Below are 21,578 nucleotides of genomic sequence, written 5' to 3'. Positions count from 1 at the left end.
ATCTGAAACACTGCAAATTTCCCCTTTGTAGGACTATTAAGGGTTATATAATATCATATAATATCATATAATATCATATAATGCACCTTTATTGATCCTCAGAGGGGAAATTCACATTTGCAGCAACACAGTATAAGAAGAACAAAAATAAATACTGTAAAATGTAGGACATATCTTATGTTATTATAATTATCTATGACATTTAGTCTGAATATGGTCATAAGAAATATAATATTTAAACTAAAATTAATTAAGGCATAACCCAGTGTAGTTTTTTGGGGGGTAAAATTGTGGTTTTTTCCATTACCTGAAATTGAATTATCAACCAAATCGACTGTAATTATTGTATTTTTCATCATTCCACGTCAAATAAAATTTACAACTTAAACCATTTAACACAAAATACACACATTACACAGGGTGAGACTATACGTACCACCATGGTGATTTTGTTGTACAATTTATATCAGAAATAATTAAATTTAATCTAATATCAGAGGTCACTCAAAAAGGCGGCAACATTATTACCTAGTTTACTCTTCTACGTAAACATAAAATACAAAATATGTGAGAAACTGACAGCAATTAGTGATAAATATCAGTCCACGTTCATTTTCCTTGATTTTATGACCAATTTCTACTGAATTACTGTCATAATTTGAGGAAAATTAAAGGATTTCATAAGAATTTAGTTTTTTTTTTTCAACTTTTTAACATTAAAAATGACTGCAATCATGCAATATAAGCACCAGGAGTGTTGTGTTTCATTGTGGTTCCCAATCTGATTTGTCACATTTACCCCTTTTGCATTTTCATCAAATCATGTACATCTTAATATCATAAATACCCTCTACATAATTTCATATGCTTTTTCATTTATGGAACAGCGTGCTCCCCTGAACCCCTAAATATGTCTCGAACATCGGTTTCCTAAGATTTAATTTACAAATTTAAAACAATAAGTGGAATTTATTTATTTATTTTTAAAATATAATGAAACTTTTATGTTTTTACTTCAATAGTCTGTAAATACGTCTCCTTTGTAAAATGTAGCTAATTATTGTCAAAAATGTGATAAAATGACCTCTACAGCATAAAATAATCCTGTTTAAATAAATTACAAGAAAATATAATATTTTATTCAGCAATTTGTGGTGAATTTGTCCAAAAGAAAATAGCCTAAAAAGGAACTGCATGGGAACATTTCCCCATTATTATTATTACTATTTTTAATTAATTTAAATTTTCCGTGCACCCCCTGGAATGTGTTCCTGTACACATACACGTACCCCTGTTTGGGAACCACTGATTTACACAATAACTCATGTTTGTTTTGTAATTTTTACTTTCTCCTGTGGGCCGAATTGGAAGCTCCAAAGGGCCGGATTTGGCCCCCGGGCCATGAGTTTGATACCTGTGCACCAGGCAATAATTTACTTGTTTTTGTTACATTTCTACGCCATGATTCTTTCTGGTCGTGACTGAATTGACCATAATGACAACATATGATTACAGATGTCTACTCAGAAAAACATCAGAGACGCAGACTTATCAAACATTAATGAGCTTTAATACTGCAATACATATCAGTCTATAACAATTAGATGTTTTTAATACAACTACATTGTTTTGCATTAGCACACGATTCAATATTTGTGACCTCCTTAAAGTCATTTTGATAACATTTATTTTTCTCTCTATGACTGTGACAAATGTAAACAGCTTCTATTAGAATGTTAAAAATATGATAGCAAGTGAGTAAATGTTTTACTTTCATATTTTCTGTAAATGGTTGTTATTTTTGTAATGGTTGTTATTCAAATGTTTATGTATTTTAAAACGCTTTAACTTACAGTCAATAGTTTGTATTTTATTTCATTTTGGGAAAAAACGTCTCTTTGTAAAATCAGATTTGATGTTTATTGAAATAAATCTTCTCTGCTTTGGTTCTTGGAAGAAAAAAAAAAAAAGAAAAGAAAAAAGACTGAATTGACCAAAATGGCTGATGCGTGTTAATGTGGTGAAGTCACACAAAATGGCGCCAGACAAAGAACAGACTGGGGTTGGTTTTCTGCTTCATTATTTACTCTCAGCTTGGTCAACTAGAAGAAAAAAAATACAATACTAATAAAAATAAATTTCTTTTGCATTTATAATCCACATTACACACTTTAAACGTGGTTATAGGAAGTAGAATCGTTGGTTGTACCGACAATGACTTGACATTTAATACAAACACACACGTCTGTGACAATGTAAAAGCTCTCCGACACAACCGATTAAATAAATCCACATTTTACGGTCGTATTGTTCCCAATTATTAGATGTATTTATTGAGAGACAAACATATTCCATGATGTGGTTTTGTTATTCCGTCATTCCATGTCAGAAAACGGTCCCAAATTTCCAGAATAATCCAAGTCTGAGAGAAACTGCAGATGGAATTTAGTGTTTTTTTTTTTTTGGTGTTTGAGTCGATCCACCAAAAAAAGGAAATTGTACTCCTGTGGGTTTATTTAAAGGTTTTCACTGCGGTAGGTTCCACAATAGGACGAGGACGTTGATCTTTTCTACTAAAGGGTGGAAATGCGCTGCAGTCCCTCGTCCTCGTTCCACAACGTTCTACAGCCGTGCGCATGCGCGTCACAGATTCGCTTTTCCCCAGTTGCTGCATAGTGACGCATGCGCAGTTTCTGCATTCATTTACATGAGCAGAAAGATGACTCAATAGAGCAGACATAGGCAAATGGCGGCCCGGGGGCCACATTCGGCCCTTGGTCTAATTTTATGCGGCCTCCAAAGTAAATGCACAAAACAAGAGCAAGAATACTTAAAAAAACCACAAAGAATTACAACATTGCAGGAAAATACAGTAAATACTCCAAAAACACACAAAACGACTACAAAAAAGAACATAACGACAATAGTAATACACAAAAAGACAACAAAAGTACACCAAAAGACAAGAAAAACACTAAAAAAAATGACTGCAAACCAACAGTACAAACAAACAAGCAAAACGACAACAGAAATACACAAAAATAACTCCAAAAAACCCAAAATGACAACACAATTTGACTCCAAAAAACATGTATTTTTACAGGAAAATTACACAAAAGGACAACAGGAATGCACAAAATGCCCCACAATGAGCAAGACAACCACAAACACACACAGAATGGGACAAAAACACACACATTTATTAATAAAAGTAAGGAAGTAAATCAGATTTTAGATGGAGTTCATTGAGCTCCTGAGGGCCCCTCACATGGTCCATGTGGGCTACCTTGTGCCCACGTGCCCCGTGTTGGGGACCACTGCCATAGAGGGTTTGTGATTGCATTTCTCCACCTTAAGATATTTAATGCTTTAAAAACACAACTTTTAATCAAACCAAAATTAGGGAATTAAATGATTTGTACTAATCAATCATCAGAGGTGAAAGCAATGGATTACATGTACTCACGTTAGATGAGTTGCTTTTACTGCTACTTGTACTTTTTTGACTATATTTCTAAATCAGTTTTAAAAAAAGTAAAGTATTTAGTTACATTTCTACACCCAACCATTACTGAGTATTATTATTTTTGTTTTAAAATGATAAACGGACATTGTGAAACTACAAAAAAATTGAAATGACCAAACAACAATCAAATGCATCACATCATAACCGACCAATCAGATTAAACGTAATGCACCAAAACAGCATTGAATGGATGGTATTTTCTCAGTTTTAGAGTTCATAAATGTATCTCACACTTAGAGCCTGAGAATGGATTTATTTTGAATTAAATGTATTGGTGTTATTTATTTTTTTAAAGAATTGTACATTTTGACAAACGTTTTATTTTATACAGATGCCTTTGTGGTAAATAAAGTTCCAATTATGCAATATTTGGTCTCTTCCTTTTTAAGTTTATACATGAGATGTTTACTGTATAGGGAACAGTGGCAAGATTTATTACCAAAAATAAATGTAGGGGGTAAAAGTAACTAGTAACTTTTACTTTGAGTACTATTTAATTGAGCTACTTTTTACTTGTACTTGAGTACAATTTCAATCAAACAACGATACTTACACCATCAGCACTCTTTACACCTCTGCACTTCTCCATCTTAAGATATTTCATGCTTTAAAAACACAACTTTTAATCAAATAAAAATGAGGGAATTAAATTATTTGCACTAATCAATCATCACTCATCCATGTTATTTCATTTATTTTTTATGACGAGATGAATTAAATATTTTTAAGTGTTTAAACGCAATGATTAAGGCAAAAACATAAAATAAATGTTGAATAAATGAATGAGGAATTTATTAAAAATGTGTTGCGTCTGTTTTGTTTTGATCAAAGCTTATCACTGGCATTCTCTTGGACTTTTGAATGTAGGCCATGGCTTTATGTTACTTATTAGCTTACAGCAGAGCTCAGACCATAAGTACAAAGTCCCTGACTTAATAACCCTTCTCTTTATTCAGTTCATGTGTGAAAACACTGACTTTCTAAGCCTGGCAATTTTAGTATTAAATACAAATCCTGAACGGCATTGTATTTTTATTGTATTATCCATTGACTTGAATTTAAATTTAAATTGAATTTAAATCTCATGATTAAATCCGGTTAAATGTATTTTTTTTTTTTTAAAAAAATACATTCAAAGTGACTGAAGAATTTAACGAGTTTCCTTACACTGATTTGCCCTGATTCATTTGTATTATATACGTACTGTACTGAGTTACAGGTGAAACAGGAGTCTATCCCAATTGGTTTTTGGGGTGTAATACAACAACAATGATCTATTGTGGGACCGACAGTCACACACACATTAACTTCCACACAACCACTCCAGAAATATATCCTAACTCATAAACACACAGTGAAAAACATCCAAAGTCCACACAACGACCAGGACAGAATGATTGAACTTATGCCACAGCATATAAAACCATTGTGCTGTAATGGTAGGGCTTGATCATTTATGTAAATGTTCAATACAGGATAAATCATATTAAAAAGATGAGGTTTTATTTACAAACCATTGTGTAGACCTAATGTCTACATGTAACAGGAGCTACTGTTTTGCCATCATTTATAATTTCCAGCACTACATTCTGTAGATAAACAAAGCAACTGTTGTGACTGAATATTTGGACGGTAATAAAAAGGCTTCATGATGACAGGAGATTATCCTGTAAGTCAAAATCTGCACAAATATTTTCACAATTATATCTTTTTCAGATTTTCACGTGTTTTTTAAATTTTCAGATTTATTTTTCAGATCCACATTTTTACGTGTTTTTCCTATATACCAATAGTGGATATACTGTATTTGTGGATCTGAAAAACACCTATGAAAATCTAAAAAATACATGTAAAAATTCTGAATATGATTGTGGATTTGAAAAACACGTGAAAATGTAAAAAAAAACATGTGAAAATCTAAAAAAAACGTGAAAATCTAAAAAATTTGTACAAATCTGAAAAACACATGTGAAAATCTAAAAAAAAAAAAAACACGTGAACATCTTAAAAAATGTGAAAATATGAAAAACACATGTGAAAATATTTTAAAAAAAACACATGAAAATCTGAATAGCACATGTGGAAATCTGAAAAACACATGTAAAAATATAAAAAACATGTGAAAATCTGAAAAACAAATGTGAAAATTGTAAAAATACATGTGAAAATCTAAAAAATGTGAAAATATGAAAAACACATGTGAAAATGTAATAAAAAATACATGTGAAAATCTGAATAGCACATGTGGAAATCTGAAAAACAAATGTGAAAATTGTAAAAATATATGTGAAAATCTAAAAAATGTGAAAATATGAAAAACACATGTGAAAATGTAATAAAAAATACATGTGAAAATCTGAATAGCACATGTGGAAATCTGAAAAACACATGTAAAAATATAAAAAACATGTGATAATCTGAAAAACGAATGTGAAAATTGTAAAAATACATGTGAAAATCTAAAAGATGTGAAAATATGAAAAACACGTGAAAATGTATTAAAAAAAATACATGTGAAAATGTATTAAAAAAATACATGTGAAAATGTATTAAAAAATACATGTGAAAATCTGAATAGCACATGTGAAAATCTAAAAAACATGTGAAAATCGGAAAAATACATGTGAAATTATGGAGATATATTTGTTAATATATTTTTTAAGACAAATCACTCCCCATAAAAAAAGCTTATATGTCAAAACACCACCGTTGCCCCTCGGGGATTTTTCCACGCATGCGCAGAGGTGCAGCAGACGCGCTCATCTGGAAGGGAGAAAAAAAAAAAAAAAAAACAGCCGAAGTTCACACACAAAGCCACGCCTGCGCGGTGCGCCTCTCATTACCAGCGGTCTCACTGCTGCTGCTGCTGCTGCATCTTTTTTTAGGGGGAATCTAGCGCACACGCTTTTTCCTTTTCGACATCCAAAGGTCGCGTGGTGTCAGGGACGCGCCTAGTCACGGGAAGGGAACGGGATCGGGGAGGCGCGTTCACGAGATGCACGATCGCGCTTTTAACAGCGGAGAACATCAAACAGCGTGTGGCGGCGGAGACCCAAAAGCGGATAGTTTACACTGACTGGGGGGGTGGGTGGGGGGGTCACAACGACCAAATACAGCCAATGATTTGCACCGAGGATTTGCCCTTATTTTTATTTTTATTTTTTTTTGCAGCGCTTTTTGAATTTTGCACGAGGAGAGCCTGACAGAACCAAGTGATCTGTATGATCGGGGAGCAGGAGCTCACACTATGGTCCGGGAAACCAGACATTTATGGGTGGGAAATTTACCCGAGAATGTACGAGAGGAGAAAATCATTGAGCACTTCAAGCGGTGAGTGCACTGAGGATGATGATGATAACAGTACCAGTGTGTGTGTGTGTGTGTGATTAGTAATGGAGTGCACGAGCAGCATCTCTCTCTCTCTCTCTCTCTCTCTCTCTCTCTCTCTCTCTCTCTCTCTCTCCTTGTGTTGTGTCACATTTTTGGTGAAGTCAGGATGAATCTGGAGGTTCCCTCTGTAGTCACTCATCTTCCATTTACTGTCAAACCAACACATGCAATAAATACATGTGCTTCAGACTGGAAAATAATTAATACATAGTGATAGTTCACACGCCTCCCCTTCCGCCATATGCTTTAGTTTAGCCATTATGCTGCGTTCAGGAACCCATCAGCTCTGTGGAAGGTTTAGGTTGTTCTGTAAACAAACATCTACACACAGTTCACCTGTACAGTATATGTGCACAGAGGCTGTAAATCACACTTAAACAGTGCAACAACAACAACAGCATCAATGACAGTCCATAAATTAATGTGTTGTGCTTTTTTTTGCACATACATAAACATAAATAAATAAATCCATCAAAGATGTATAACATAACAGTGGTGGTAGAGGGTTTTGATAAAGCTACCTCAACCAATTCCAGCTACAATAAATAAATAAGCTTATCATGTTGTGAGTGAACAGGAACGCATCAATAATCGTAACAACTATGCACAAAATCTTAAATACATGTGAAAATCTTTAAAAAAACAAAACAAAACAAAAACCACGTGAAAGTGCAAAAAAAAAAAAAAAAAAAACACGTGAAAATGTAAAAAAAAAAACAACAAACATACAAAAAACACGTGAAAATAAAATAAAAATATTTGTGAAAATAAAAAAATACACGTAGATATTAAAAAAAAAAAAAGAAATCTGAACTGTCAGTGTTTGAGGACATGCAATGAATGCATGCAATGCAGCTGATGATGATGATGATGATGATGATGATGATGATGATGACCTGCATTGAGACATTAGTCACCATCAGGCTTCACATATATTTTTTTGCAGCTGCATTAGCACTGCAGAGCCATCATAAATACAGCGAACATTAGGGCTTTTTATTTTTTATGTGATTTTTTAGTGCGTTCAACTGTACAATGTGTATATCATTGTGTGCGTGCGTGTGTGTGCACGCGTGCTCTCCTGTCGAGGAAATAGTCTGTATGTGTATGTATATTATACTTTATAGATTTATGCATATTATATATTTTCTATATGCATGTTTTATAGTACATAATCATTTTGTGTTTAGGCAAATTTCGCTAGAGAAAAGCTCATTTTTCAACAATCCTCTAATTATTCCACTTTTAATGCTTTCATTTTGCCATTAAAATGCATAATAAACAGATGGTAATAGACATATTATTTTCCATTATATTCTGCTAAATATCTCTATGGTGATGATGCTAATGTCTGATCCACGCGCCCCTCGCGGGAGCTCCTTTTATCTTTTATTATTATTTTTTATTTACGTCGTCTTTTATGATATATGTTGTTGTTTCGGCTCGTGCTGTGCTGCAATATGTGGTTGGAATTAGCAGGAACTATAGTGTTTTTATTGATAAACAGTGTGTGTGTGTGTGTGTGTGTGTTTAGCAGAGGTATAGTGTGTGTGTGTGCGTGTGTGCGTGCGTGCGTGTGTGTGCAGGTGCAATGACAGCCCAGTGTGTGTGTGTGTGTGTGTGATAGAAGTCATTGAAGATGGGGGACGGCAGAGTGAGTAAGCAGCAGCAGCAGCAGCAGCAGCAGCAGCAGCAGCAGCAGCAATGAGAAGTGCTTTTTCTAAAATGGCGTCTGGGGCTGTTCTATGCAGAGCTCTATGTCTATGGTTTTATATTTATGGCTCAGTGAGGTCCTCACACAGAGACATGAGATGCTCACTACAATAATGAGAGAGAATGAGAATGCAAAAACACACTATAAGGCTGAAGGCTTTTGAGCATTTAAAATCTGTATGTATTTCCTATAACAGGGAGGAGCCATAAATATATTTAATCCCCTTTAGGAGCACCCCCAAGATCATGGAGTCATCTTGAAATTGGGAATATAAGTATTTCTTTTGAAAAAAAAACCCAAAACTATATATATATATATATATATATATATATATATATATATATACAGTGTATATATAACTAAGTGGACTATTGAGAGTGTTGTGATGGTGAGAGAAAACGATCAATAAACGGGGCAAGCAGTGACACTCGGCATGTCTGGAAGGAGGAGGAATGATGGGGGAGAGACTTGGAGGAATGCCAAAATACAGTAAGAAAACCATTCAACTCTGACCTGGATAACAAAATAATAATAATTTTGCCATCAAAAGCCTGGTCTGAGTGTTGTTTTTGTAGTTTTATGGTAGGAAACCAATGTTGAGGTGTCACTAAAGCAAAAAAAAAATTGCTTCAAAGTCACGAATAGGTTTTTTTTTTTTAGAAAAAGCCATTTTTCTCAGTTTTTTTGTCACAAACTGGCGATTTGTGTGAAACTTGCCTCTATTCAACTGCGGATTACGGAAGAACGAAACAAGCTAGAAACAAAATAATTTTTTTCTGATGAAAGTAGAGAGTCTAATGTTTCAGAATCCATTTTCAGATTGTCATAGTACAAAATATTTTGTGGGTCTTCAATCAGTGAAAATCATCTAACACTCCTGGATATATGGGGTTGGCTGCTCTGAAACGGGCTGGCAGTGAATTAATAATTTAATGCTCAACACTAATTGCAGACTTTGGCAAAGCCTTTTGTATCACCCTTAATAATAGTGTTTTTCACATAGATAGAATCATAGTATATCAATGCCTCATAGATCAATTAATCAAACATCATTTACACCAAAAAAAGAGAAAAAGGTCATTGAACATTTTTTCCCAGTATTTCCTGTGATATCAGGATGAAGTATAAACCCTTCTATGCACCCGTCTCTGGGACTCTACATCCCACAATGCAATGCACCCTTCTCTATGACTCTACATCCCACAATGTAATGCACAAAAAATTTAACAATCTTGCGGTGGAAATGAAAAAAATAAATAAATCAAGGCCAATTTCAACCTTTTTCCCTTCTTTTTAGAGTAAATGATGTTTGATTCATTGATCTATGGAGTTTATGCTATGATTTTATCTAATAAAAAATTGTTGGTGGTGGAAGCTTTAAGTAGAGTTGGGACGTCACGATACATTGTGAGACAAGATATTGCAATATTAAAATGTCAAGAAAAGATGCATCATTGAGGGTACGAGTGGAAACCTGAGGGGTTCTAGACACCAGATCGTTATTGTTCGTTTATTTTTCGTATTTACAGTATATTGAGTTAAAAAGCTCCTACCCAGAGTGTGTAAGTATGTCCAGAGTTAAAAATGGGGTTTGCGTGCGTGCGCGCGTGTGTGTGTGTGTGCATTGTTATTTTTTGAACTGCAATTTTATTACCTCCGCCAAGTGCGAAAGCGCAGGACCACGGACAGACAGACAGACAAACCCATGTTTGTCTGTTTGTTTGTCCGTCTGTTAGCAAGGGTACTTGAATAGATTTGGATGAAATTTTCAGGAAATGTTGATAATGGGACAAGCAACAGGTGATTAAATGTTGGTGATTTTCTGAATTACCAAAAATGGGAAAATACCAAAAAATAGGAGCTGCTGGATGGCTTATGGGTAATTTAGAAGTGGTAGTAAAGTGCATCGTATGGAGGTCTCACCCGGTACTCGTGCTGTACTTGGTGGAGTTTTTTTATTTATTCTGGATTTGTGGTGGACGGATGAAGCTTTAGCCATTGTCTTCAAATGACATGTGAGTTACTTTAGCCATTTTCTGCTGCTACGGTTATAGAATAGGAGCTGTGTCTGAGCCTGCACCTTTAAGTCCTGTGGCTTATGGGTAATGCGCAATGGCTTATGGGTAATGTAGTAGTGGTAGAGAAGTGCATCGTGTGTATATCTCATCTGGTACTCGTGCTGTACTTGGCGGACACGTGACAGGACACACTACTGAGTACTGTACTCTATTGGATGTTTTTATGTCACCAACCATGAGCGTCCTGACATCACTGTTGCAGAATGCTATTTTTCAGACCATGATACAACATTTATCTATTTGTATATGCACATACCGGTATATATTGCCATTGTTTGTAAATATATTTGTTTGTTTTAGTTTTGAAATAAAAAAGAATAATAACAACAAAATATAATTGGCCCTCACAGAGCTTGATTTGTAACAGTTGCAATATTTTAATAACTATTTGACTATTAATAATATCACTGTTATTTCAAATTCTAAATGTATGTTTTGCTTATCAGTGAATCTAATAGTGTATATAAAATCCATGCAGGACTACAACATAGGGTGGAAATTGAATGCTTTTCTAGTTAACTTTCTATATTTTTTCTTTCCAATAATATCATATTGTTATCGTGAGCCCATTATATCTATCGTATTGTATCCTGAACCTAGAGTATTGTCTGACCCCTAGTATTAAATCTGTATTATTTTTTAAAAACTGGTTGGTCTTCATATCTCCTGAGCTATGAAGAAGAAAACTGAAGGGTAATGAGAAACGTGACCCACAGTTATGTTTATTCGTGTGCTAACAAGAAGGTACATCTTCATTTTTTGCTATACAAGTTGTTGCCAAAAGCAACTGTACTTATTTACTGAGGATGTAATGCATTGATGCTAATGTAAGGGATGGAGGCAGTGGAGAAAAGATGGAAATAGACACATTTGTTTTGTACATAAAAGGAGTATAAACAGCACGCAGCAGGGATTTCCAAACATGGCCAATACATTCCTTAAAGAAGGTATTGAGTTATTTGAACTGAAGTCTTCCTAAGGAAACCATGGGATACTGTATATCACTATATTTCTGTTTATTTCCTGTATGCTGCTGGCTCTAAGGAACAATTTTTAAAAACATTTTTAAACATTGAAAATGACAATAAAAAAAAACCTTGAACCTTAGATGAACCGCAACAGCTCACGCTAGTGGATGAAAACGTCAAAATATGATGTCAATTAATCATGTTTTCGACATTAAGAAGGAATGTAACATCTTTTTTTGAATGGGGAGAGATTTGTCTCAAAGATATACACAAATATAGCCACAATTTTCACGTGTGTTTCAGATTTTCACGTGTGTTTCAAATCCTCAAATATATCCACAACTTTCACATATATTTTTCAGATGTGTATTTTAGATTTTCACATGTGTTTTTCAGATCCACAAATACATTATGTCCACAATTTGTATTTGTGGATCTGAAAAACAGATGTGAAAATAAAAAAAAAACAAAAAAAAAAACACGTGACAATTGTAAATACATGTTTTATTATTTTTTTGAGACAAATCTCCCTCCATATTGTTGCCGTCATGTTTGCTACGCCAAGGGAAAAAAAATACAAAGTTTTGTATTATACGCGTTTCTAATCCAGCCAGTTGCTGGGTTACTGCTTTGAGAGAAAAGTACCATTTGAAAGAATGTGAGAATAGCGAGGCCACCTTACCGCCTACACACACACACACACACACACACACACACACACACACACACACACACACACACACACACACACTAGAAGACACTATTCTACTTTTTTGAAATAAGGAACTTAGGAAGGTGATTTCCTGCTTTTCATTCCTGTTACTCACCCTCCTTTCTTTCTTTGCTCCTTTGTTTTAGGTATGGAAGGGTGGAAAGTGTCAAGGTGCTACCAAAGCGGGGATCAGAAGGTGGAGTTGCAGCCTTTGTGGATTTTGTGGACATTAAAAGTGCTCAGAAGGCTCACAATGCTATCAACAAGATGGGGGACAGAGACCTGCGCACAGATTACAATGAACCGGGCACAATTCCTAGCGCAGCGCGGGGTCTGGACGATAGTCTGTCCTTAGGCTCTCGTAGCCGGGATGTATCAGGGTTCACAAGAGCGACAGCGGGGGCCGTGTATGGGCCCCCAACGTCGCTTCACAGCAGAGATGGACGCTATGAACGCAGACTAGACGGGTAAGTGGACAAAGTTTCTCTGAAGACGGGCGAACCATGGGTGCTATAGTCAACATCCAACCTCCAAACATCTTTCCATTATTACCATTATTTGCTTTTGGGGGGTTTAATTAACAGGAGAAAATGAGTTCATGTTGAAGACTTAAGGCTTTTAGTCAGGGTTGGGGTCAATTACTGGTAGATTTTTCAGTTACAATTACATCTTCAATTACCCATGTTCAATTACAATTCGATTATGATTACAGCGACCAGCAGGTTTTTCCAATTACAATTAAATTACAATTTTTTTTTATCCTCAGAAAGTCAATTACAATTACGTTCTCAATTACTGAAGTTCAATTCAAATCAAAATAACATAATAAAAGTTAACCTTCCTCTTGTGTTAGCTTTCTGTTAGCATCTCTAATGATAACTGGTCCTAAATAAGCTGTAAAATATAATAAAATCAAAATATTATCATTTAATTTCTTTCCTATCAAGTGGTTACCTTTTTAGGCTTCCTAATCAATAAAACATTGGTTTTATTATTATTTTAGCATTTTTTTTTAATGGTAGAATGTAGGAAAGCTTGATATAAAAACATTTTAATAATTGATAACTACATACACTATGTGTAGAACTGTACATAGAACTGTAACATGGTTTCCCCAGTTTTGCGTTAAATTATAATTGACAATTTTTAAAGAATTTTCATGGCAATTATAATTACAAAGTGAATGATCTAAACTCAATTACAATTTAATTACGATTACGACAGCAACAGATTTTTAAAATTTCAATTCCATTCAATTCAACTTTATTTAACAAAACTTCTGTGAATGTTACCATGTCGGAAATAAACTGAATAAATAAATAAAAATAAAATTTATATAGTGCAAATTGCAACAATAATCACCCCAAAGCACTAAATTACATTAAAAATAAATATAATTATTTATTACAGCTATAATTGATCCCAACCCTTCCATAGTCCTCAGTTATTCCAATGCTCTTGGATTTACATTTGCAGGTAGACCGTGATGTATTTCCCAAATGAGAGGATGTGTGTGCATTTGTTGACTTAATAGTCATTACTAGCTTTCATAATGACTTTTAAGTGCAGGGTTGGACCATTTGGGGGAATAATTATTCGATAATAACAGAGATAGAGAGAGATATAGAAAGTGGAGGAAAGAGAGAGAGTGTGGTCCAGCGTCCATCCATCCTGGGATTCCCCTAATCTGGAGTTACATGACCATCCTTGGTGGATTAATGCTTCTCATTTTTCCTTTTGGTAACAAAACAACCGAGAGCTCACCATAAAAGTTTAAGACAACATTCGTCTGGATTAGTCTTAATTTGGCTTTCACTAAGTGGGTGCACTGCTGGAGTCATGTGGATCACCTATACACAGGATATTAATTCCCTACTGTTGGATTAACATTGGCAAGGATACCGTTTCATCCTAAAGGTATGGGTTTATTTCTTGGTTCTTTTTTGTTTTGTTTTTTGTTTTCTTTAATTTTGGGATTGTATCCAAAATCAGGGCCCTAATAATTGAGTACTGGGAGACCTCTACTGGCAATACAACACAGTAGAGTCAACAAGTGAGCAAATGACTTTTTGTGGAGATTTTTTTTTTTGTTTTTTTTTTTTAAACACATTTTAAGGAGATTTGCTGAGGTTCAGCAAGGACTACTGGATTGTACAAAACCAAAGAACCAAAAGCTGGAAACCAGGACTGGAGACTGGAGAGCTGTACTAGCTTATGGGAGATATTCTACTTCTACCTCATTACTGTGGATTACTTGGTCCTTTTCCTGAATTTGGAACTATATCTTCCTATTGGATACAGTTTGCACTGAAGAGAAACCCAAGTTGAAGATTGGTTTAGTCAGAGTTTGGACATTGAGAATCTCCTGACCTCCACATCCACCTCCTATAGTTCAGTTCTACTCTTTATACCTTTATGAACACAAAACTGGATTACTGTTTGAACCGACGCACCTTCATCTGACTCCAGTCCTTTCTTTGAAAAGGAACGCGACTTCTAATCTGCGGTGGATAGATTAGCACAACTGGATTCTTCAGAAACACGCAAGACAACAGTTTTCCCGCCGTCCAGACCTGCCGATACGGAATCTAAAGGGAACTTCCTGAAGACGACTCCTTGGATTCCAATAATCATATATTCATTCACTGGACTTTTTTTTTCCTTCGTTACTTCATTTTTTTAATGGATATACAAACAGTAAATATAGCATCAGTCGTTTTCCAGTTCACCAAACATTCCTACTTGGATCAGTACGAGAAGAAATGGACTAAACCAGACACTCCAGATCGTCTATCCCTTTTTTCTGAAGATTTGGATTAACTTATTTACCAGTCAACACTTTTGCTTGAATTTTTTCCCCATCCTCCACGCAACATTTTTCCATTTTTTTTCTTGCTCACAAAGTTTTATCTCCCTAAATTTTATTCGGAATAATAGGTCAAGTTACCATTCTCTCAAAAGGTTGGTATGTCCTGCCTTGTGTATTGTAGCTGTCCTCTCTAACCCCTTAGTTTGAACCCCTGTCTCTCTCCATTTCCCCCCCACTAACCAAAGTAGCTGACACTTAGACCAATAATACTCCCTGATATCTATAAATGTCTACTTTACATTGTGCTGTTTTCCTTTCTTTCCTCTGAATCCACCTTCTACAACTATTGTTTGCTGTACTTTTTTGGATTAGATCAAAGCTCAAGTTCCCGTCCTTCAACATCGGTCCAAAAAAATCTGATCAAATACTTATTAAATATGAGAAAACAGTCCAACATTTGTGACATAATCAAACGTGAGGCAGGGATTATTTTCTGTAGAGCATTATACTATACTGTTTTTGGGACCTAAAAAGAGAATAATGTGGATTATCTTAAAATAACATCAAATAGTGACATTTATGTTTTACCATTGTTAAATGGACTTAATCTAGGGCTGAGCGATATGGACCAAAACTCATATCTTGATATTTCTCCTCAAAATGGTGATATACGATATACTGTAAATCTTGATACTTTTAATTAAAATGAAGTCTAGGTTAATTTTGCTGATACAAAATACCCCACAGGCACATTTATTAACAAACCATTGCACAAAATGTGCCACTTTTGGCTTTTTTCTCCAATAAGAGACCGCAGCAGTGAGTGAGTACTTTTCCCCCAATTTCCACTGGATGCGGCGCCGCTGCGTTACGTCACCGCCGCGCCACCGGAGCTGATAGGTTTCCACTTTAGTCTATGTGTTCATTTCCACAGGGTCCGCTGCGGTGCATGTCTGCTCCTTCCCACCTGCGAAAGTCCGGTCCCCTCCGCCAGTTATACGCAGGGTTTCTATTTCTAGCAAATTAGGCTAAACAGGAAATTGAGCAGGTACTCCGCAACAAAATATCAGGTTACTTTTCAAAATAAAACACTTCAGATTATATTTCAAGTAACTACATCACCAAAATGTCATAATGTGTAAAAACAAAATCACAATCACTATATTGATTCCTCTCATACTGTAACTACACTGTAAACTTTGATTTAGTTCATGTTTTACTGGTGCAGTTTTATCTCTTCTCTGTTGGCTGTTGATAAAAAATGTGTTCATGACAAATCCAGAGTCCAACCTTCTTGTACTTCTTCGTTAGTAACACTGACCTGTTTATTGTTGCGTTTATAACACATACCTTTAACTGCGTTCTCACGCGATTATATAAATATCGTGAGAACTGCTCTGTCTCGTGACGTCACAGTCGTCCAACCGGAGTACACCGTGGTGCACTCAAAACGCAACCGGTGTGAATTACCGGACGGGGGACAGCGGGGAAAAACCAAATCGGTGCCGTGGCGCAGCGGAGACGTATCCAGTGGAAACCCCCAGTTAGTCTAAATGTTTAGGGGACGGTCTGGGTTAGGACGCATTCAGATATTCATCTAAATGTGCTTTTAATGCTGTAATACAAAACAAGTTATATATATATATATATATATATATATATATATATATATATATATATATATATATATATATATATATATATATATACTTATTTTGTAGTGTAGAACATTATTAGAACATATGAATATTACTGAAATAGAGAACAATAGTCAGGACTCAGTAGGCATGAGAAAAAAAATGACCCATTTATTATTAACCAGTGGGTTTCATAGATTTTAACTCTTAACATCTACATTGAATAAATTAAATACAAAGAAATGAGAACACTAAAAAAATAACCTAAATAAATCCAATAAAAACAATATATTTTGGTGACCAATATCCATCATCGGATCGGGACACCCTTATCAATTATTTAAATGGGAAATCAATTGGTGTCCAATATTGTTGCATATTTAAGTATATTGGTACTTTCTGTTTCTTTTACTTCTTTCTAATTTGATATTATATAAAAACAGCAACAAAAAAATCACGTTTACGTTTATTTTGAGGCTTTTATAAATTTCCCTAATTCACAAAATGCATTAAAAATGTTTTTTTGTCTGACAAAACAAGAGAAAAGCAAAACCTGTGGGTACAATGAGTAAATAAATAAGCAAATGTATCTGTTTCACTCCTTCTACGCATTTATTTAAATTGATAGTGTTTGTAATGTATCTTTCATTTCCAGTTTTATCAGCCAGTGCCAAGCAATGCTACGGGCCTTTGTTCACTATTACTGTATGTTATGAATATCTTTGTGTTTTTTCGGAGCCGCCCAGTGCCGACTCTCCACTTTTTTAGTCCAAGAAAATTGAACAATGCATTTTCCCTAATACTTAATGATAAAAAGATATGCATGAATTACTTTTATATAACTGAGGCTCTGTCTCGTTATTATGCCGCAAGAAGCCATATAATTATGTTGTTCACAAAATCCCAAACCGGTTGATGCGCTTAGTGTGCACGAGAGACGACTCGTAATCAAACGCTGATGGAAATTCTGCCCCAAAAAGTCAGACTGAATTATTTTTAAGCCCCATGAATAATGTAGAAGTGGTTTGTGAAATTGAAGGAAATCTATTGAGCAGTGAGGCATGCGCCACTAAATTAGCATTTTGGAGAGCATCTGGGGGTCAAGGTAATCCATCAATTTCACAGCAGACGTCATTATGCCATAGATGCTATTCATGAATCCAGCATGCAGATAATTACATCAAATGAGCCGAAGCAGAATTTAGTCCTGACCTGCTGTACTTTTAGAAAATCGTGAAATGCACACACAAAGTATTTCTCTTAAACGTTCAGAGCAGCTTGTACGTGCCTCACAAGTCTTTGTCCTGTGCCTCATGGCAACGAGACGCCGTCACGATGAATCCAGCGTGACTGCGTGCGTCACTGCGTGGAAACTGGAAATCGTATATGTTCAAACCCAGCTGGCCCAGCTTACCCTGTGCAGGGTTTGCATATAATTCTCCTTGCATCTGTGTGGATTATAGCTGGGATGCTCTTATTTCCTCCCACACGTTGAGAAGAACGCGTCAGATTCACAGCACGAACCGTAAGGATCGGAGTCTTTAAAACAGGCGTAAGAGGGAACGTGGGTGCTAATGATGCTCAGTCTGTAAACCACTGCCTGTATCTGAGCCACAGCATTTAAAAGCCTGCAGCATACCTAAAAAAAATTATATATACATATAACATTTCTACCCTTATTTGCTGATGTGTATGTACATTTAAAAGCATGTAGCATAACTTAAAAAAAAAAACAACAAATAAATTGTGTATGTACTGTACATTTAAAAGCCTGCAGTATAAAAAAAGTGTATATATAACATTTCTATCCCTTATTTGCTGATGTGTATGTACATTTAAAAGCCTGTTGCATACCTAAATATATATATATATAAAATGTATACCCTTATTTGCTGATGTGTATGTACTGTACATTTAAAAGCCTGCAGCATACAAAAAAAATATATATATATATATACATTACATTTCTACCCTTAATTGCTGATGTGTATGTGCACCGATTTAAAATGCCCATCAGGGTTGGGGTCAATTACAATTACGTCTTCAATTATCCATGTTCAATTATGATTACATTGACCAGCATTTTTCTAATTACAATTATTATTTCCCCCCTGAAAGTCAACTATAATTACATCCTCAATTACCAAAAAAAAATGGAATTTCAATGAATCCCCATTACTTATCCTTCAATAGATAAGCCCATAAAACGTAACCTTCCTCTTGTGTTAGCTTTATGTTAGCATCACTTATGATAACAGGTCAGTTGTAAAATACTGTAAATACAGCTGTAAAATACACAAAAAAACATGATCTTTCATCCAATTTGTTTTTAATCTTTCGGTTACTTTGTTAAGCTTCCTCATCCACGAAAATAATGTTAATAATATTTTTGGGCGTCTGAGCTTTTTTATGTCAGTATAGCCCGAGATTTAACATATTTTGATGCTGATCTAAACAAAATAAAATACATTTATTCATATTTGTAACAACTTTGGACAAACAGAATATGATGTGAGGGAACAACAGGGAGTTTAACATCAGTGTCCATATTATTAGCAGTAATTATCAGTTCGCCTCTCATTCTGAGGATGTCAGTCACGTGACCACTATGGATTAAGAAATAATATGATAAAGGACTTTGAAAGCTTTAAAAATAAAACCGGTAACTATTGACTAGTCACCGCTGAGCTCATGTTTAGATGCAGAGTGGAGAGCATTGCTGAGTCACTAATTTATCCACATATCGCATTCATTCCTCAGTGGAACAGAACATGTCTATAGTTTTTACTCTGCTGGCTTTGAGTTAAAAATCTTACCTTTTTAATCCATACTTTGGTTTTAACTAGAATTTAAAAAAACAACAACAACAAAAAACACTTTTTACTCTCTTTTAATACAAACGACGATTTGCTTATTATTAGAAGCAAGTTTCCATTCAAATAGTTGCAATAATTTTCCCATCACGCTTATTAGATTAAATATGGTATCATGATGTGCCGTAAGGGCACTGCAGTTATATTTCCCAATAAAACTCCCATTCCCCCATGCAGAACAGGATTGTTAATATCTAAAGTTAATGGTTTAATTCTCACCCCAAAGACGGACTTTTTTCAATTATAGAGAAACAAATGTTTTTAAATACTGACTCATTGCAATCATTAGAATCCTTAACTCCACCAACCATAAAAAAAAAGACTCTATAAAAGCTCTTTTGGTTTTGTCTTCAGGTGTTAAGGGATTAGAATGACTTGACAATACATACAAATGAAATATAAAGCAAACGTGGTGTTATAGAGTTAGACCCTTGACCGTAAACGTGTGTCAAACTCAAGGCCCGTGTATCATTGTGTAAATTACAAAATAATTCAGTTGTAGATATCTCAGCCCCTCATATTAGGGATAGACCGATATGGATTTTTTCGGGCCGATACTGATTTTTTTTTCTTCCCATCAGCCTTAGCCGATGACTGTTACGCACTGCCGATTTTCTTCAGCCGATATTTGGAGCCGATACTACTTTTGCGCCCTGAATTTACATCATAAAAATTACACAATGATGATAAAAAATGGTACGAGTCTCAATTTTTTAAAAAAAGGAACATTTATTGAATTTAACAAAGGTGACGTAGAATGACAACAAGTAAAAAATATTTCCGCTCTCTGTAAATAATGCGGAATGACGAACGCAGCAGCCTGCATCGGCCAATGCCGTTATACGTAAAAAATGCAAAAATCGGCCGGTAATATCGGTCTATCACTACCTCATACACATGGATATAAATCTACAAAATTCCCAGGCTCATATCCCATGATTACAGTCATTTTTTTTGTCTCAAATTGATGAAAAATAGTTGAAAACAAATTTGTAATCCTGCAATTTTCTTTACTAAATTAAACAACAATTGTTCATAATGTCAAGGAAATCTAAGTGGAAGTTTATGGTCACTTAATGCTTGGATATTGTGTTATTTAATACCTGGAAATGCAAACTAGAGCACATTAATGTTGAAACAGCACTTTTTCATGACTCAGTTTGAGTTTGAGTTTGACACCCATGCAACAGAGATGAATTAAACATAGATAACAACATGTTCAATCATTTAATGCCAATCTTATTCACAATTTTTACTTTTAAATGTCAGAAACCTCCTCAAACCCTTGTAGAATACTGTTGCATCTTTTAAAAAAGCGTCTAATTATAGCAACCCAAGCAAAAGGCTTCTGATAATTATAGTTTTTTTCTCCTACATTAAGGCTTTCTTAAGGTTTCTTAAATCTCCTAAAGTGTCGCTGTAGTAGAACTGCATATATCTAAAGTTTTTGGTTTGATTCACACCCTGAAGATGGACTTTTTCAATTATAGAGAAACTAATTTTTCTCATCGCAATCATTAGAATCTTCATTTCTGCCAACCATAAAAAAGACTCCATAAAGGGTCTTTTGGTTTTGTCTTTACGAGTTTAGGAAATGACTTGACACTACGTACAGATGAAATATAAAGCAACCCTTTAGACCCTTAACCTAAAACTAGCTGAGAACTTCTTTTATGAAGAAGATGATCTTCATTTAATGCCAATCTCATTCACAATTTTTCTTTTAAACCTCCTCAAACCTTTGTAGAATACTGTTGCATCTTTTAAAAAGTTTGTAATTACAGCAACAAAAGAAAGGCTTCTGATAATTATTGTTTTTTTTTCTCCTACATTAAGGCTTGTAGCTTTCTTAAATCTTCTAAAGTTTAGCT

At 34.8% G+C, this 21,578-nt stretch overlaps 1 protein-coding gene across 2 annotated transcripts in view; it reads left to right on the top strand.

Annotated features, from left to right (window-relative positions):
- Positions 1–6,637: 6,637 nt before the first annotated feature.
- The window catches only part of spen (spen family transcriptional repressor), a 36,292-nt gene continuing 21,351 nt past the window's right edge, over positions 6,638–21,578 (top strand). The window contains exons 1-2 of one of the 2 annotated variants that reach the window (XM_028451952.1): positions 6,638–6,856; positions 12,535–12,855. In XM_028451952.1, coding sequence (XP_028307753.1) covers positions 6,774–6,856; positions 12,535–12,855 — 404 coding nt within the window. In that variant the 5' untranslated portion in view covers positions 6,638–6,773. Of the gene's footprint in view, positions 6,857–12,534; positions 12,856–15,105; positions 15,350–21,578 lie in introns of those variants that run through there. The other variant, XM_028451953.1, reaches the window with a different exon arrangement.

This window comes from Gouania willdenowi, chromosome 7, assembly GCF_900634775.1.
Source record: "Gouania willdenowi chromosome 7, fGouWil2.1, whole genome shotgun sequence".
Taxonomy (NCBI): Eukaryota; Metazoa; Chordata; class Actinopteri; order Blenniiformes; family Gobiesocidae; genus Gouania; species Gouania willdenowi.
Note: the sequence above shows the minus strand (reverse complement) of the source record. Positions and strands in the feature narration are given on the sequence as shown.